The sequence below is a fragment of the Electrona antarctica genome (assembly GCF_951216825.1).
Source record: "Electrona antarctica genome assembly, chromosome: 9".
Taxonomy (NCBI): domain Eukaryota; kingdom Metazoa; phylum Chordata; class Actinopteri; order Myctophiformes; family Myctophidae; genus Electrona; species Electrona antarctica.
In genome coordinates, this window is record NC_136790.1 from 56,523,575 (window position 1) to 56,540,610 (window position 17,036).

General features: G+C 39.3%; 1 protein-coding gene across 1 annotated transcript in view; it reads right to left on the reverse strand.

The window, feature by feature from the left end:
* The window catches only part of LOC306930086 (uncharacterized protein), a gene marked incomplete at both ends in the record, with an annotated part of 70,718 nt that extends 58,217 nt beyond the window's left edge, over window positions 1–12,501 (reverse strand). The window contains 3 exons of the mRNA XM_079510828.1: window positions 11,098–11,244; window positions 11,578–11,652; window positions 12,367–12,501. Coding sequence (XP_079366954.1) covers window positions 11,098–11,244; window positions 11,578–11,652; window positions 12,367–12,501 — 357 coding nt within the window. The remainder of the gene's footprint in view (window positions 1–11,097; window positions 11,245–11,577; window positions 11,653–12,366) is intronic.
* Between the last annotated feature and the right edge of the window lie 4,535 nt (window positions 12,502–17,036).

Here is a 17,036-nt window from a genome sequence, read left to right on the forward strand (position 1 = left end):
AAAGTCAATTTACACAAGACATGATATGTATACAATAAATGTGTCATTTTTGTATCACATAATTGTTTTTTCAATTCAATTTAAGCTTTATTGGCATGAGAAAACAAATGGATTGCCAAATCAAATGTAATAAAATCACGCTATCATACATCATCATACATCATATCATCTCATTCCGGCCAATAAGTTTGCACAAACACAAAAACTGGCCATTCATTGTCAATGGCATTTCATGTTTGTGTTGGGACAATGACATTCAATATCATTTCATTTAATGTTTGTGTTAGGATAAAGTTTGTGTTCAAAAGCTGGACAAGTGGACATAGGGGGGGGGGGGTAGCACCCATCAAAAATAAAAATAAAACTAATATAAGAAATGTAATACTTCAATGTGTAAAGAGTTTAAATTATAAAAGATGATGATGGTCATGATGATGAAGAGCTGAAGAGCATGTCTCTCCTCATCTGTGTGTATTTCACACCTAGACAAACCCCCATCCAAGCCCATCAACAGTCATCAATCATCTACCATCCAGTTTCTGGACTGTTTCAGCACTAAGCTATGGCCCATTTCATTAGAATGGAATTCAATTCATCTGATATCAATTTGAATAGCCTGCCCACTTTGTTAACATCACGCTATGTAAATTCAATATAGTTCACCCAATGTGAGTAATTATACTGTAATACAACATGACAACAGTTCAGACAAATCCTCACCAGAAAGTGTATTTTAGAACTGCCTGAAGAAGGTCCAGAGGGACCGAAACGTTGCATTATTAAAAGAAAATATACCGAGCAGATACACAGTGTGCGGTGTATTTTCATTCCTTTCAGAACTGGCTTATCTAAAGGTGTTTATAACCTTTTATTAAGAAGAGAAAGTTACTACATTCATACTCTTCAAACCATGATGCCGAGGGGCTTAAACCAGGCAGATGAAATTAGACACTTTCTGTAGAAACCTTTTTGGTTTGTTAGGAGTGAAGCTCTGCTTCTCCAACTGATTTTTTATTTAAAAAGTAAAAAATATGGTGAATTGCTGACTGACATTATCATGAACACAGTATGCCAATAAAACACACACACACCACAAATCACCTTTTATCTGAATGTTTATTACAAGACAAAAATACAACATAAGTCATAAGTAAATACAGTGAAACTAAGTCTAGCAGCAAAGGGTAGCTGTTGCTGTGGTCCATGATACCACCCCTGACATTATTACAGCCTAGCCACACTGCCTACGTGCAAAAACTGTGCATGGGAAAAAGTTAAAAATAAACTATCAACAGTATACAATATAAAACAGTGATATCCAATACTGACATGAAAAAAACAGCCTGCTGGATTTACACTTAAGAGACATTTCCAACACCCATAAAAAGACTGGGAGGACAATTCTCTTTCTTTTTCTTGTTTCTTATCTAAATGTCATTACATTACAGTCATGTTCCATAGTGGCACACATCACATTCCCAGGCAACACCCTCAGAGGGAGATGGTGCATAGTAGAAATTAATGGAAATAGTTTATCAGTGAAAGTGTGTGTGAAGGTGTGTAGGTGTGTGTTAGTGTCAGGATCGGAGAAGGACAGCTCTCCTCTGTTCCAGTCCAGCTGGACTCTGATCCTACAGGGTTTCTGCTCCACCGAGAGAGCAGTCGCCGACCCTGCTACATTTGCTGTGTATGTGCCATTCCTAAAGCCTAAACACCAAAACAAACCATTAACTGCATTGTTTATCTGGAAAGACTCTTCTAACACCCCCAGTTCCCAGGAGTTATTGTATCCAACTTCAATGTCCCAGCTATGAGTCCCTGAGTTAAATCCCTCAGAACCCTGGACCACGTGCAGGGAGTCCGGGTTGGTATACAGCTCTTCACGTACATCAACATCGTACAACACACTGGTCAGATCATCAGACAGGATGAATCCAGTATACTGGATGTTGGGATCCAGGATCACAGGAGTGTAGGAGACGATCTCCTTCATCTTGACCCAGGTTCTGAAGGTCAGGTTGCCCAGGTGTTTGGCCATGTCCATCACTACTTTTGAAACTGGCTGTGGATCTGGCAGTGTGCGCTGGACCTTTTCCACTGTGGTTTTATAGTTATGCAGGAATGAGATGTCATCTGCCTCGACATCTCTGATGGTGTTGGAAAGAGTCACCATTTCTCTGCACAGACTCTCAATCTTTTCCATCAACATCTGACTTTTCTGTTTCTCTTCCTCCCTCACCTCAGTGATTCTGGCCTTCTCTTCTTGATGTAGGTAATCCTGAATATTCTTGAAATGTTTCTTAATCTGTATCTCAGTGTGTTGGGCCTGCACCTTAATGTATTCTGCTGTTTGGTGATATCCTGCTTTAATCTCTTTAAGGTCCTCTAGTTTCTCCTCTAAGACCTCCAGTGATTCCTGGAGGTCCTCTTTGAGTTGTTTTGCAGATTCGTAAATGGGTCTGAACTTATGTCCTGCATGTTTTTCAGAAACTTGGCACTCTAGGCATGCCAAATGTTCATCATCCAGACAGAACAGCCTGAGTTTCTCATCATGTAGAGGGCAGAGAACCTCAGAAATACATCTGTGACTTCTCTCCTCTAAGAAGTTCTCACACAGGTTATTCAACGCTAAGTTGATAGGAGGTTGATCTAGAGAGGAGTTTGTTTTGCAAACAGGACATGCCTTGTTCTGTGATGGTTTTCCTGTCCACCATTGCTGCATACAGGACTTGCAGAAGCTGTGGCTACAAGACAGGATAACAGGGTGTTTAAAGATGTCACGGCACACAGGACAGGTGAGTTCCTCTTCCTGCCGAGTCAAATAGGAATCCATGTTGTCAGTTACTTCCTCCTTTGGAATATCCCCTGCGGTTGACATGGCTGTAAGTCACCAGTGTTGCGTTGCGTTCTGTAGGGGAAACAACAATGTTAGCATTATGAGTAGCAGTGGTGCTAGTAGTAATAGTTGTTTAATTACTATTATTCATTATTATTAATCAGGTTTGATACTGTTAAACTAACTTTGATTCTGTATATGTGGCCTATGATTTTCAAAGGGAATTGGGCGTTTTGTTGCACTCCGTTCCCATTTAAAACGATTGCAAAAAGACAAACAGTGTCAGTCTTGGACACATTAGGTATAATCAAAGTTAGCTGTGACTGTACCCTTAGTAGTAATTGTAGTAGTAGCAGTACTAGTAGATGGAAACCAGAATTTGAGCCCTTCAAAAAAATCACTGCAAGTCAATGAAGACAAGAATTATGAAATCATAAACATACCTGATAACTTCACCAAGTCCAGAAGAGAGAATTTCAGCTCTTAACAACAACACACATTAAAGTGAAGTGACACCAAATAAAACAGAGCCCTGCTAAATACTCACAGAGGAGGTCTGATGAGCCAATCAGAGTGGAGGGTGGGACACACCAACAATAGACAGAAACTGTATTGGAGAACTGTTGGTTAATAGCCCCTGCCCCCACTTAACCCCACTTAATCCATCATTCCAGTAAGCCAGCTAAAGTCTGTATTTACCCATTATCTTTATATTATATTTCTACTATTCCTCCTAGACTATTCTGGAAAACTGACCAAACTGTGGCTTTCTCGATCTGAAAAATGTATCCAATATATTTTACTTCATAATGTATTAACATATTTACCGGTAGCTGCCTTAATGCAACACAGCTCTGCTATATATAAATCAGCACAGTGAATTTGAGCCAATATAAGGAACAATAAAATACATTATTGTAAAGTCAATTTACACAAGACATGATATGTATACAATAAATGTGTCATTTTTGTATCACATAATTGTTTTTTCAATTCAATTTAAGCTTTATTGGCATGAGAAAACAAATGGATTGCCAAATCAAATGTAATAAAATCACGCTATCATACATCATCATACATCATATCATCTCATTCCGGCCAATAAGTTTGCACAAACACAAAAACTGGCCATTCATTGTCAATGGCATTTCATGTTTGTGTTGGGACAATGACATTCAATATCATTTCATTTAATGTTTGTGTTAGGATAAAGTTTGTGTTCAAAAGCTGGACAAGTGGACATAGGGGGGGGGGGTAGCACCCATCAAAAATAAAAATAAAACTAATATAAGAAATGTAATACTTCAATGTGTAAAGAGTTTAAATTATAAAAGATGATGATGGTCATGATGATGAAGAGCTGAAGAGCATGTCTCTCCTCATCTGTGTGTATTTCACACCTAGACAAACCCCCATCCAAGCCCATCAACAGTCATCAATCATCTACCATCCAGTTTCTGGACTGTTTCAGCACTAAGCTATGGCCCATTTCATTAGAATGGAATTCAATTCATCTGATATCAATTTGAATAGCCTGCCCACTTTGTTAACATCACGCTATGTAAATTCAATATAGTTCACCCAATGTGAGTAATTATACTGTAATACAACATGACAACAGTTCAGACAAATCCTCACCAGAAAGTGTATTTTAGAACTGCCTGAAGAAGGTCCAGAGGGACCGAAACGTTGCATTATTAAAAGAAAATATACCGAGCAGATACACAGTGTGCGGTGTATTTTCATTCCTTTCAGAACTGGCTTATCTAAAGGTGTTTATAACCTTTTATTAAGAAGAGAAAGTTACTACATTCATACTCTTCAAACCATGATGCCGAGGGGCTTAAACCAGGCAGATGAAATTAGACACTTTCTGTAGAAACCTTTTTGGTTTGTTAGGAGTGAAGCTCTGCTTCTCCAACTGATGTTTTATTTAAAAAGTAAAAAATATGGTGAATTGCTGACTGACATTATCATGAACACAGTATGCCAATAAAACACACACACACCACAAATCACCTTTTATCTGAATGTTTATTACAAGACAAAAATACAACATAAGTCATAAGTAAATACAGTGAAACTAAGTCTAGCAGCAAAGGGTAGCTGTTGCTGTGGTCCATGATACCACCCCTGACATTATTACAGCCTAGCCACACTGCCTACGTGCAAAAACTGTGCATGGGAAAAAGTTAAAAATAAACTATCAACAGTATACAATATAAAACAGTGATATCCAATACTGACATGAAAAAAACAGCCTGCTGGATTTACACTTAAGAGACATTTCCAACACCCATAAAAAGACTGGGAGGACAATTCTCTTTCTTTTTCTTGTTTCTTATCTAAATGTCATTACATTACAGTCATGTTCCATAGTGGCACACATCACATTCCCAGGCAACACCCTCAGAGGGAGATGGTGCATAGTAGAAATTAATGGAAATAGTTTATCAGTGAAAGTGTGTGTGAAGGTGTGTAGGTGTGTGTTAGTGTCAGGATCGGAGAAGGACAGCTCTCCTCTGTTCCAGTCCAGCTGGACTCTGATCCTACAGGGTTTCTGCTCCACCGAGAGAGCAGTCGCCGACCCTGCTACATTTGCTGTGTATGTGCCATTCCTAAAGCCTAAACACCAAAACAAACCATTAACTGCATTGTTTATCTGGAAAGACTCTTCTAACACCCCCAGTTCCCAGGAGTTATTGTATCCAACTTCAATGTCCCAGCTATGAGTCCCTGAGTTAAATCCCTCAGAACCCTGGACCACGTGCAGGGAGTCCGGGTTGGTATACAGCTCTTCACGTACATCAACATCGTACAACACACTGGTCAGATCATCAGACAGGATGAATCCAGTATACTGGATGTTGGGATCCAGGATCACAGGAGTGTAGGAGACGATCTCCTTCATCTTGACCCAGGTTCTGAAGGTCAGGTTGCCCAGGTGTTTGGCCATGTCCATCACTACTTTTGAAACTGGCTGTGGATCTGGCAGTGTGCGCTGGACCTTTTCCACTGTGGTTTTATAGTTATGCAGGAATGAGATGTCATCTGCCTCGACATCTCTGATGGTGTTGGAAAGAGTCACCATTTCTCTGCACAGACTCTCAATCTTTTCCATCAACATCTGACTTTTCTGTTTCTCTTCCTCCCTCACCTCAGTGATTCTGGCCTTCTCTTCTTGATGTAGGTAATCCTGAATATTCTTGAAATGTTTCTTAATCTGTATCTCAGTGTGTTGGGCCTGCACCTTAATGTATTCTGCTGTTTGGTGATATCCTGCTTTAATCTCTTTAAGGTCCTCTAGTTTCTCCTCTAAGACCTCCAGTGATTCCTGGAGGTCCTCTTTGAGTTGTTTTGCAGATTCGTAAATGGGTCTGAACTTATGTCCTGCATGTTTTTCAGAAACTTGGCACTCTAGGCATGCCAAATGTTCATCATCCAGACAGAACAGCCTGAGTTTCTCATCATGTAGAGGGCAGAGAACCTCAGAAATACATCTGTGACTTCTCTCCTCTAAGAAGTTCTCACACAGGTTATTCAACGCTAAGTTGATAGGAGGTTGATCTAGAGAGGAGTTTGTTTTGCAAACAGGACATGCCTTGTTCTGTGATGGTTTTCCTGTCCACCATTGCTGCATACAGGACTTGCAGAAGCTGTGGCTACAAGACAGGATAACAGGGTGTTTAAAGATGTCACGGCACACAGGACAGGTGAGTTCCTCTTCCTGCCGAGTCAAATAGGAATCCATGTTGTCAGTTACTTCCTCCTTTGGAATATCCCCTGCGGTTGACATGGCTGTAAGTCACCAGTGTTGCGTTGCGTTCTGTAGGGGAAACAACAATGTTAGCATTATGAGTAGCAGTGGTGCTAGTAGTAATAGTTGTTTAATTACTATTATTCATTATTATTAATCAGGTTTGATACTGTTAAACTAACTTTGATTCTGTATATGTGGCCTATGATTTTCAAAGGGAATTGGGCGTTTTGTTGCACTCCGTTCCCATTTAAAACGATTGCAAAAAGACAAACAGTGTCAGTCTTGGACACATTAGGTATAATCAAAGTTAGCTGTGACTGTACCCTTAGTAGTAATTGTAGTAGTAGCAGTACTAGTAGATGGAAACCAGAATTTGAGCCCTTCAAAAAAATCACTGCAAGTCAATGAAGACAAGAATTATGAAATCATAAACATACCTGATAACTTCACCAAGTCCAGAAGAGAGAATTTCAGCTCTTAACAACAACACACATTAAAGTGAAGTGACACCAAATAAAACAGAGCCCTGCTAAATACTCACAGAGGAGGTCTGATGAGCCAATCAGAGTGGAGGGTGGGACACACCAACAATAGACAGAAACTGTATTGGAGAACTGTTGGTTAATAGCCCCTGCCCCCACTTAACCCCACTTAATCCATCATTCCAGTAAGCCAGCTAAAGTCTGTATTTACCCATTATCTTTATATTATATTTCTACTATTCCTCCTAGACTATTCTGGAAAACTGACCAAACTGTGGCTTTCTCGATCTGAATGTATCCAATATATTTTACTTCATAATGTATTAACATATTTACCGGTAGCTGCCTTAATGCAACACAGCTCTGCTAGATATAAATCAGCACAGTGAATTTGAGCCAATATAAGGAACAATAAAATACATTATTGTAAAGTCAATTTACACAAGACATGATATGTATACAATAAATGTGTCATTTTTGTATCACATAATTGTTTTTTCAATTCAATTTAAGCTTTATTGGCATGAGAAAACAAATGGATTGCCAAATCAAATGTAATAAAATCACGCTATCATACATCATCATACATCATCTCATTCCGGCCAATAAGTTTGCACAAACACAAAAACTGGCCATTCATTGTCAATGGCATTTCATGTTTGTGTTGGGACAATGACATTCAATATCATTTCATTTAATGTTTGTGTTAGGATAAAGTTTGTGTTCAAAAGCTGGACAAGTGGACATAGGGGGAGGGGGGGGGGTAGCACCCATCAAAAATAAAAATAAAACTAATATAAGAAATGTAATACTTCAACGTGTAAAGAGTTTAAATTATAAAAGATGATGATGGTCATGATGATGAAGAGCTGAAGAGCATGTCTCTCCTCATCTGTGTGTATTTCACACCTAGACAAACCCCCATCCACGCCCATCAACAGTCATCAATCATCTACCATCCAGTTTCTGGACTGTTTCAGCACTAAGCTATGGCCCATTTCATTAGAATGGAATTCAATTCATCTGATATCAATTTGAATAGCCTGCCCACTTTGTTAACATCACGCTATGTAAATTCAATATAGTTCACCCAATGTGAGTAATTATACTGTAATACAACATGACAACAGTTCAGACAAATCCTCACCAGAAAGTGTATTTTAGAACTGCCTGAAGAAGGTCCAGAGGGACCGAAACGTTGCATTATTAAAAGAAAATATACCGAGCAGATACACAGTGTGCGGTGTATTTTCATTCCTTTCAGAACTGGCTTATCTAAAGGTGTTTATAACCTTTTATTAAGAAGAGAAAGTTACTACATTCATACTCTTCAAACCATGATGCCGAGGGGCAGAGAACCTCAGAAATACATCTGTGACTTCTCTCCTCTAAGAAGTTCTCACACAGGTTATTCAACGCTAAGTTGATAGGAGGTTGATCTAGAGAGGAGTTTGTTTTGCAAACAGGACATGCCTTGTTCTGTGATGGTTTTCCTGTCCACCATTGCTGCATACAGGACTTGCAGAAGCTGTGGCTACAAGACAGGATAACAGGGTGTTTAAAGATGTCACGGCACACAGGACAGGTGAGTTCCTCTTCCTGCCGAGTCAAATAGGAATCCATGTTGTCAGTTACTTCCTCCTTTGGAATATCCCCTGCGGTTGACATGGCTGTAAGTCACCAGTGTTGCGTTGCGTTCTGTAGGGGAAACAACAATGTTAGCATTATGAGTAGCAGTGGTGCTAGTAGTAATAGTTGTTTAATTACTATTATTCATTATTATTAATCAGGTTTGATACTGTTAAACTAACTTTGATTCTGTATATGTGGCCTATGATTTTCAAAGGGAATTGGGCGTTTTGTTGCACTCCGTTCCCATTTAAAACGATTGCAAAAAGACAAACAGTGTCAGTCTTGGACACATTAGGTATAATCAAAGTTAGCTGTGACTGTACCCTTAGTAGTAATTGTAGTAGTAGCAGTACTAGTAGATGGAAACCAGAATTTGAGCCCTTCAAAAAAATCACTGCAAGTCAATGAAGACAAGAATTATGAAATCATAAACATACCTGATAACTTCACCAAGTCCAGAAGAGAGAATTTCAGCTCTTAACAACAACACACATTAAAGTGAAGTGACACCAAATAAAACAGAGCCCTGCTAAATACTCACAGAGGAGGTCTGATGAGCCAATCAGAGTGGAGGGTGGGACACACCAACAATAGACAGAAACTGTATTGGAGAACTGTTGGTTAATAGCCCCTGCCCCCACTTAACCCCACTTAATCCATCATTCCAGTAAGCCAGCTAAAGTCTGTATTTACCCATTATCTTTATATTATATTTCTACTATTCCTCCTAGACTATTCTGGAAAACTGACCAAACTGTGGCTTTCTCGATCTGAAAAATGTATCCAATATATTTTACTTCATAATGTATTAACATATTTACCGGTAGCTGCCTTAATGCAACACAGCTCTGCTATATATAAATCAGCACAGTGAATTTGAGCCAATATAAGGAACAATAAAATACATTATTGTAAAGTCAATTTACACAAGACATGATATGTATACAATAAATGTGTCATTTTTGTATCACATAATTGTTTTTTCAATTCAATTTAAGCTTTATTGGCATGAGAAAACAAATGGATTGCCAAATCAAATGTAATAAAATCACGCTATCATACATCATCATACATCATATCATCTCATTCCGGCCAATAAGTTTGCACAAACACAAAAACTGGCCATTCATTGTCAATGGCATTTCATGTTTGTGTTGGGACAATGACATTCAATATCATTTCATTTAATGTTTGTGTTAGGATAAAGTTTGTGTTCAAAAGCTGGACAAGTGGACATAGGGGGGGGGGGGTAGCACCCATCAAAAATAAAAATAAAACTAATATAAGAAATGTAATACTTCAATGTGTAAAGAGTTTAAATTATAAAAGATGATGATGGTCATGATGATGAAGAGCTGAAGAGCATGTCTCTCCTCATCTGTGTGTATTTCACACCTAGACAAACCCCCATCCAAGCCCATCAACAGTCATCAATCATCTACCATCCAGTTTCTGGACTGTTTCAGCACTAAGCTATGGCCCATTTCATTAGAATGGAATTCAATTCATCTGATATCAATTTGAATAGCCTGCCCACTTTGTTAACATCACGCTATGTAAATTCAATATAGTTCACCCAATGTGAGTAATTATACTGTAATACAACATGACAACAGTTCAGACAAATCCTCACCAGAAAGTGTATTTTAGAACTGCCTGAAGAAGGTCCAGAGGGACCGAAACGTTGCATTATTAAAAGAAAATATACCGAGCAGATACACAGTGTGCGGTGTATTTTCATTCCTTTCAGAACTGGCTTATCTAAAGGTGTTTATAACCTTTTATTAAGAAGAGAAAGTTACTACATTCATACTCTTCAAACCATGATGCCGAGGGGCTTAAACCAGGCAGATGAAATTAGACACTTTCTGTAGAAACCTTTTTGGTTTGTTAGGAGTGAAGCTCTGCTTCTCCAACTGATTTTTTATTTAAAAAGTAAAAAATATGGTGAATTGCTGACTGACATTATCATGAACACAGTATGCCAATAAAACACACACACACCACAAATCACCTTTTATCTGAATGTTTATTACAAGACAAAAATACAACATAAGTCATAAGTAAATACAGTGAAACTAAGTCTAGCAGCAAAGGGTAGCTGTTGCTGTGGTCCATGATACCACCCCTGACATTATTACAGCCTAGCCACACTGCCTACGTGCAAAAACTGTGCATGGGAAAAAGTTAAAAATAAACTATCAACAGTATACAATATAAAACAGTGATATCCAATACTGACATGAAAAAAACAGCCTGCTGGATTTACACTTAAGAGACATTTCCAACACCCATAAAAAGACTGGGAGGACAATTCTCTTTCTTTTTCTTGTTTCTTATCTAAATGTCATTACATTACAGTCATGTTCCATAGTGGCACACATCACATTCCCAGGCAACACCCTCAGAGGGAGATGGTGCATAGTAGAAATTAATGGAAATAGTTTATCAGTGAAAGTGTGTGTGAAGGTGTGTAGGTGTGTGTTAGTGTCAGGATCGGAGAAGGACAGCTCTCCTCTGTTCCAGTCCAGCTGGACTCTGATCCTACAGGGTTTCTGCTCCACCGAGAGAGCAGTCGCCGACCCTGCTACATTTGCTGTGTATGTGCCATTCCTAAAGCCTAAACACCAAAACAAACCATTAACTGCATTGTTTATCTGGAAAGACTCTTCTAACACCCCCAGTTCCCAGGAGTTATTGTATCCAACTTCAATGTCCCAGCTATGAGTCCCTGAGTTAAATCCCTCAGAACCCTGGACCACGTGCAGGGAGTCCGGGTTGGTATACAGCTCTTCACGTACATCAACATCGTACAACACACTGGTCAGATCATCAGACAGGATGAATCCAGTATACTGGATGTTGGGATCCAGGATCACAGGAGTGTAGGAGACGATCTCCTTCATCTTGACCCAGGTTCTGAAGGTCAGGTTGCCCAGGTGTTTGGCCATGTCCATCACTACTTTTGAAACTGGCTGTGGATCTGGCAGTGTGCGCTGGACCTTTTCCACTGTGGTTTTATAGTTATGCAGGAATGAGATGTCATCTGCCTCGACATCTCTGATGGTGTTGGAAAGAGTCACCATTTCTCTGCACAGACTCTCAATCTTTTCCATCAACATCTGACTTTTCTGTTTCTCTTCCTCCCTCACCTCAGTGATTCTGGCCTTCTCTTCTTGATGTAGGTAATCCTGAATATTCTTGAAATGTTTCTTAATCTGTATCTCAGTGTGTTGGGCCTGCACCTTAATGTATTCTGCTGTTTGGTGATATCCTGCTTTAATCTCTTTAAGGTCCTCTAGTTTCTCCTCTAAGACCTCCAGTGATTCCTGGAGGTCCTCTTTGAGTTGTTTTGCAGATTCGTAAATGGGTCTGAACTTATGTCCTGCATGTTTTTCAGAAACTTGGCACTCTAGGCATGCCAAATGTTCATCATCCAGACAGAACAGCCTGAGTTTCTCATCATGTAGAGGGCAGAGAACCTCAGAAATACATCTGTGACTTCTCTCCTCTAAGAAGTTCTCACACAGGTTATTCAACGCTAAGTTGATAGGAGGTTGATCTAGAGAGGAGTTTGTTTTGCAAACAGGACATGCCTTGTTCTGTGATGGTTTTCCTGTCCACCATTGCTGCATACAGGACTTGCAGAAGCTGTGGCTACAAGACAGGATAACAGGGTGTTTAAAGATGTCACGGCACACAGGACAGGTGAGTTCCTCTTCCTGCCGAGTCAAATAGGAATCCATGTTGTCAGTTACTTCCTCCTTTGGAATATCCCCTGCGGTTGACATGGCTGTAAGTCACCAGTGTTGCGTTGCGTTCTGTAGGGGAAACAACAATGTTAGCATTATGAGTAGCAGTGGTGCTAGTAGTAATAGTTGTTTAATTACTATTATTCATTATTATTAATCAGGTTTGATACTGTTAAACTAACTTTGATTCTGTATATGTGGCCTATGATTTTCAAAGGGAATTGGGCGTTTTGTTGCACTCCGTTCCCATTTAAAACGATTGCAAAAAGACAAACAGTGTCAGTCTTGGACACATTAGGTATAATCAAAGTTAGCTGTGACTGTACCCTTAGTAGTAATTGTAGTAGTAGCAGTACTAGTAGATGGAAACCAGAATTTGAGCCCTTCAAAAAAATCACTGCAAGTCAATGAAGACAAGAATTATGAAATCATAAACATACCTGATAACTTCACCAAGTCCAGAAGAGAGAATTTCAGCTCTTAACAACAACACACATTAAAGTGAAGTGACACCAAATAAAACAGAGCCCTGCTAAATACTCACAGAGGAGGTCTGATGAGCCAATCAGAGTGGAGGGTGGGACACACCAACAATAGACAGAAACTGTATTGGAGAACTGTTGGTTAATAGCCCCTGCCCCCACTTAACCCCACTTAATCCATCATTCCAGTAAGCCAGCTAAAGTCTGTATTTACCCATTATCTTTATATTATATTTCTACTATTCCTCCTAGACTATTCTGGAAAACTGACCAAACTGTGGCTTTCTCGATCTGAATGTATCCAATATATTTTACTTCATAATGTATTAACATATTTACCGGTAGCTGCCTTAATGCAACACAGCTCTGCTAGATATAAATCAGCACAGTGAATTTGAGCCAATATAAGGAACAATAAAATACATTATTGTAAAGTCAATTTACACAAGACATGATATGTATACAATAAATGTGTCATTTTTGTATCACATAATTGTTTTTTCAATTCAATTTAAGCTTTATTGGCATGAGAAAACAAATGGATTGCCAAATCAAATGTAATAAAATCACGCTATCATACATCATCATACATCATCTCATTCCGGCCAATAAGTTTGCACAAACACAAAAACTGGCCATTCATTGTCAATGGCATTTCATGTTTGTGTTGGGACAATGACATTCAATATCATTTCATTTAATGTTTGTGTTAGGATAAAGTTTGTGTTCAAAAGCTGGACAAGTGGACATAGGGGGGGGGGGGGGGGGGTAGCACCCATCAAAAATAAAAATAAAACTAATATAAGAAATGTAATACTTCAACGTGTAAAGAGTTTAAATTATAAAAGATGATGATGGTCATGATGATGAAGAGCTGAAGAGCATGTCTCTCCTCATCTGTGTGTATTTCACACCTAGACAAACCCCCATCCACGCCCATCAACAGTCATCAATCATCTACCATCCAGTTTCTGGACTGTTTCAGCACTAAGCTATGGCCCATTTCATTAGAATGGAATTCAATTCATCTGATATCAATTTGAATAGCCTGCCCACTTTGTTAACATCACGCTATGTAAATTCAATATAGTTCACCCAATGTGAGTAATTATACTGTAATACAACATGACAACAGTTCAGACAAATCCTCACCAGAAAGTGTATTTTAGAACTGCCTGAAGAAGGTCCAGAGGGACCGAAACGTTGCATTATTAAAAGAAAATATACCGAGCAGATACACAGTGTGCGGTGTATTTTCATTCCTTTCAGAACTGGCTTATCTAAAGGTGTTTATAACCTTTTATTAAGAAGAGAAAGTTACTACATTCATACTCTTCAAACCATGATGCCGAGGGGCTTAAACCAGGCAGATGAAATTAGACACTTTCTGTAGAAACCTTTTTGGTTTGTTAGGAGTGAAGCTCTGCTTCTCCAACTGATTTTTTATTTAAAAAGTAAAAAATATGGTGAATTGCTGACTGACATTATCATGAACACAGTATGCCAATAAAACACACACACACCACAAATCACCTTTTATCTGAATGTTTATTACAAGACAAAAATACAACATAAGTCATAAGTAAATACAGTGAAACTAAGTCTAGCAGCAAAGGGTAGCTGTTGCTGTGGTCCATGATACCACCCCTGACATTATTACAGCCTAGCCACACTGCCTACGTGCAAAAACTGTGCATGGGAAAAAGTTAAAAATAAACTATCAACAGTATACAATATAAAACAGTGATATCCAATACTGACATGAAAAAAACAGCCTGCTGGATTTACACTTAAGAGACATTTCCAACACCCATAAAAAGACTGGGAGGACAATTCTCTTTCTTTTTCTTGTTTCTTATCTAAATGTCATTACATTACAGTCATGTTCCATAGTGGCACACATCACATTCCCAGTCAACACCCTCAGAGGGAGATGGTGCATAGTAGAAATTAATGGAAATAGTTTATCAGTGAAAGTGTGTGTGAAGGTGTGTAGGTGTGTGTTAGTGTCAGGATCGGAGAAGGACAGCTCTCCTCTGTTCCAGTCCAGCTGGACTCTGATCCTACAGGGTTTCTGCTCCACCGAGAGAGCAGTCGCCGACCCTGCTACATTTGCTGTGTATGTGCCATTCCTAAAGCCTAAACACCAAAACAAACCATTAACTGCATTGTTTATCTGGAAAGACTCTTCTAACACCCCCAGTTCCCAGGAGTTATTGTATCCAACTTCAATGTCCCAGCTATGAGTCCCTGAGTTAAATCCCTCAGAACCCTGGACCACGTGCAGGGAGTCCGGGTTGGTATACAGCTCTTCACGTACATCAACATCGTACAACACACTGGTCAGATCATCAGACAGGATGAATCCAGTATACTGGATGTTGGGATCCAGGATCACAGGAGTGTAGGAGACGATCTCCTTCATCTTGACCCAGGTTCTGAAGGTCAGGTTGCCCAGGTGTTTGGCCATGTCCATCACTACTTTTGAAACTGGCTGTGGATCTGGCAGTGTGCGCTGGACCTTTTCCACTGTGGTTTTATAGTTATGCAGGAATGAGATGTCATCTGCCTCGACATCTCTGATGGTGTTGGAAAGAGTCACCATTTCTCTGCACAGACTCTCAATCTTTTCCATCAACATCTGACTTTTCTGTTTCTCTTCCTCCCTCACCTCAGTGATTCTGGCCTTCTCTTCTTGATGTAGGTAATCCTGAATATTCTTGAAATGTTTCTTAATCTGTATCTCAGTGTGTTGGGCCTGCACCTTAATGTATTCTGCTGTTTGGTGATATCCTGCTTTAATCTCTTTAAGGTCCTCTAGTTTCTCCTCTAAGACCTCCAGTGATTCCTGGAGGTCCTCTTTGAGTTGTTTTGCAGATTCGTAAATGGGTCTGAACTTATGTCCTGCATGTTTTTCAGAAACTTGGCACTCTAGGCATGCCAAATGTTCATCATCCAGACAGAACAGCCTGAGTTTCTCATCATGTAGAGGGCAGAGAACCTCAGAAATACATCTGTGACTTCTCTCCTCTAAGAAGTTCTCACACAGGTTATTCAACGCTAAGTTGATAGGAGGTTGATCTAGAGAGGAGTTTGTTTTGCAAACAGGACATGCCTTGTTCTGTGATGGTTTTCCTGTCCACCATTGCTGCATACAGGACTTGCAGAAGCTGTGGCTACAAGACAGGATAACAGGGTGTTTAAAGATGTCACGGCACACAGGACAGGTGAGTTCCTCTTCCTGCCGAGTCAAATAGGAATCCATGTTGTCAGTTACTTCCTCCTTTGGAATATCCCCTGCGGTTGACATGGCTGTAAGTCACCAGTGTTGCGTTGCGTTCTGTAGGGGAAACAACAATGTTAGCATTATGAGTAGCAGTGGTGCTAGTAGTAATAGTTGTTTAATTACTATTATTCATTATTATTAATCAGGTTTGATACTGTTAAACTAACTTTGATTCTGTATATGTGGCCTATGATTTTCAAAGGGAATTGGGCGTTTTGTTGCACTCCGTTCCCATTTAAAACGATTGCAAAAAGACAAACAGTGTCAGTCTTGGACACATTAGGTATAATCAAAGTTAGCTGTGACTGTACCCTTAGTAGTAATTGTAGTAGTAGCAGTACTAGTAGATGGAAACCAGAATTTGAGCCCTTCAAAAAAATCACTGCAAGTCAATGAAGACAAGAATTATGAAATCATAAACATACCTGATAACTTCACCAAGTCCAGAAGAGAGAATTTCAGCTCTTAACAACAACACACATTAAAGTGAAGTGACACCAAATAAAACAGAGCCCTGCTAAATACTCACAGAGGAGGTCTGATGAGCCAATCAGAGTGGAGGGTGGGACACACCAACAATAGACAGAAACTGTATTGGAGAACTGTTGGTTAATAGCCCCTGCCCCCACTTAACCCCACTTAATCCATCATTCCAGTAAGCCAGCTAAAGTCTGTATTTACCCATTATCTTTATATTATATTTCTACTATTCCTCCTAGACTATTCTGGAAAACTGACCAAACTGTGGCTTTCTCGATCTGAAAAATGTATCCAATATATTTTACTTCATAATGTATTAACATATT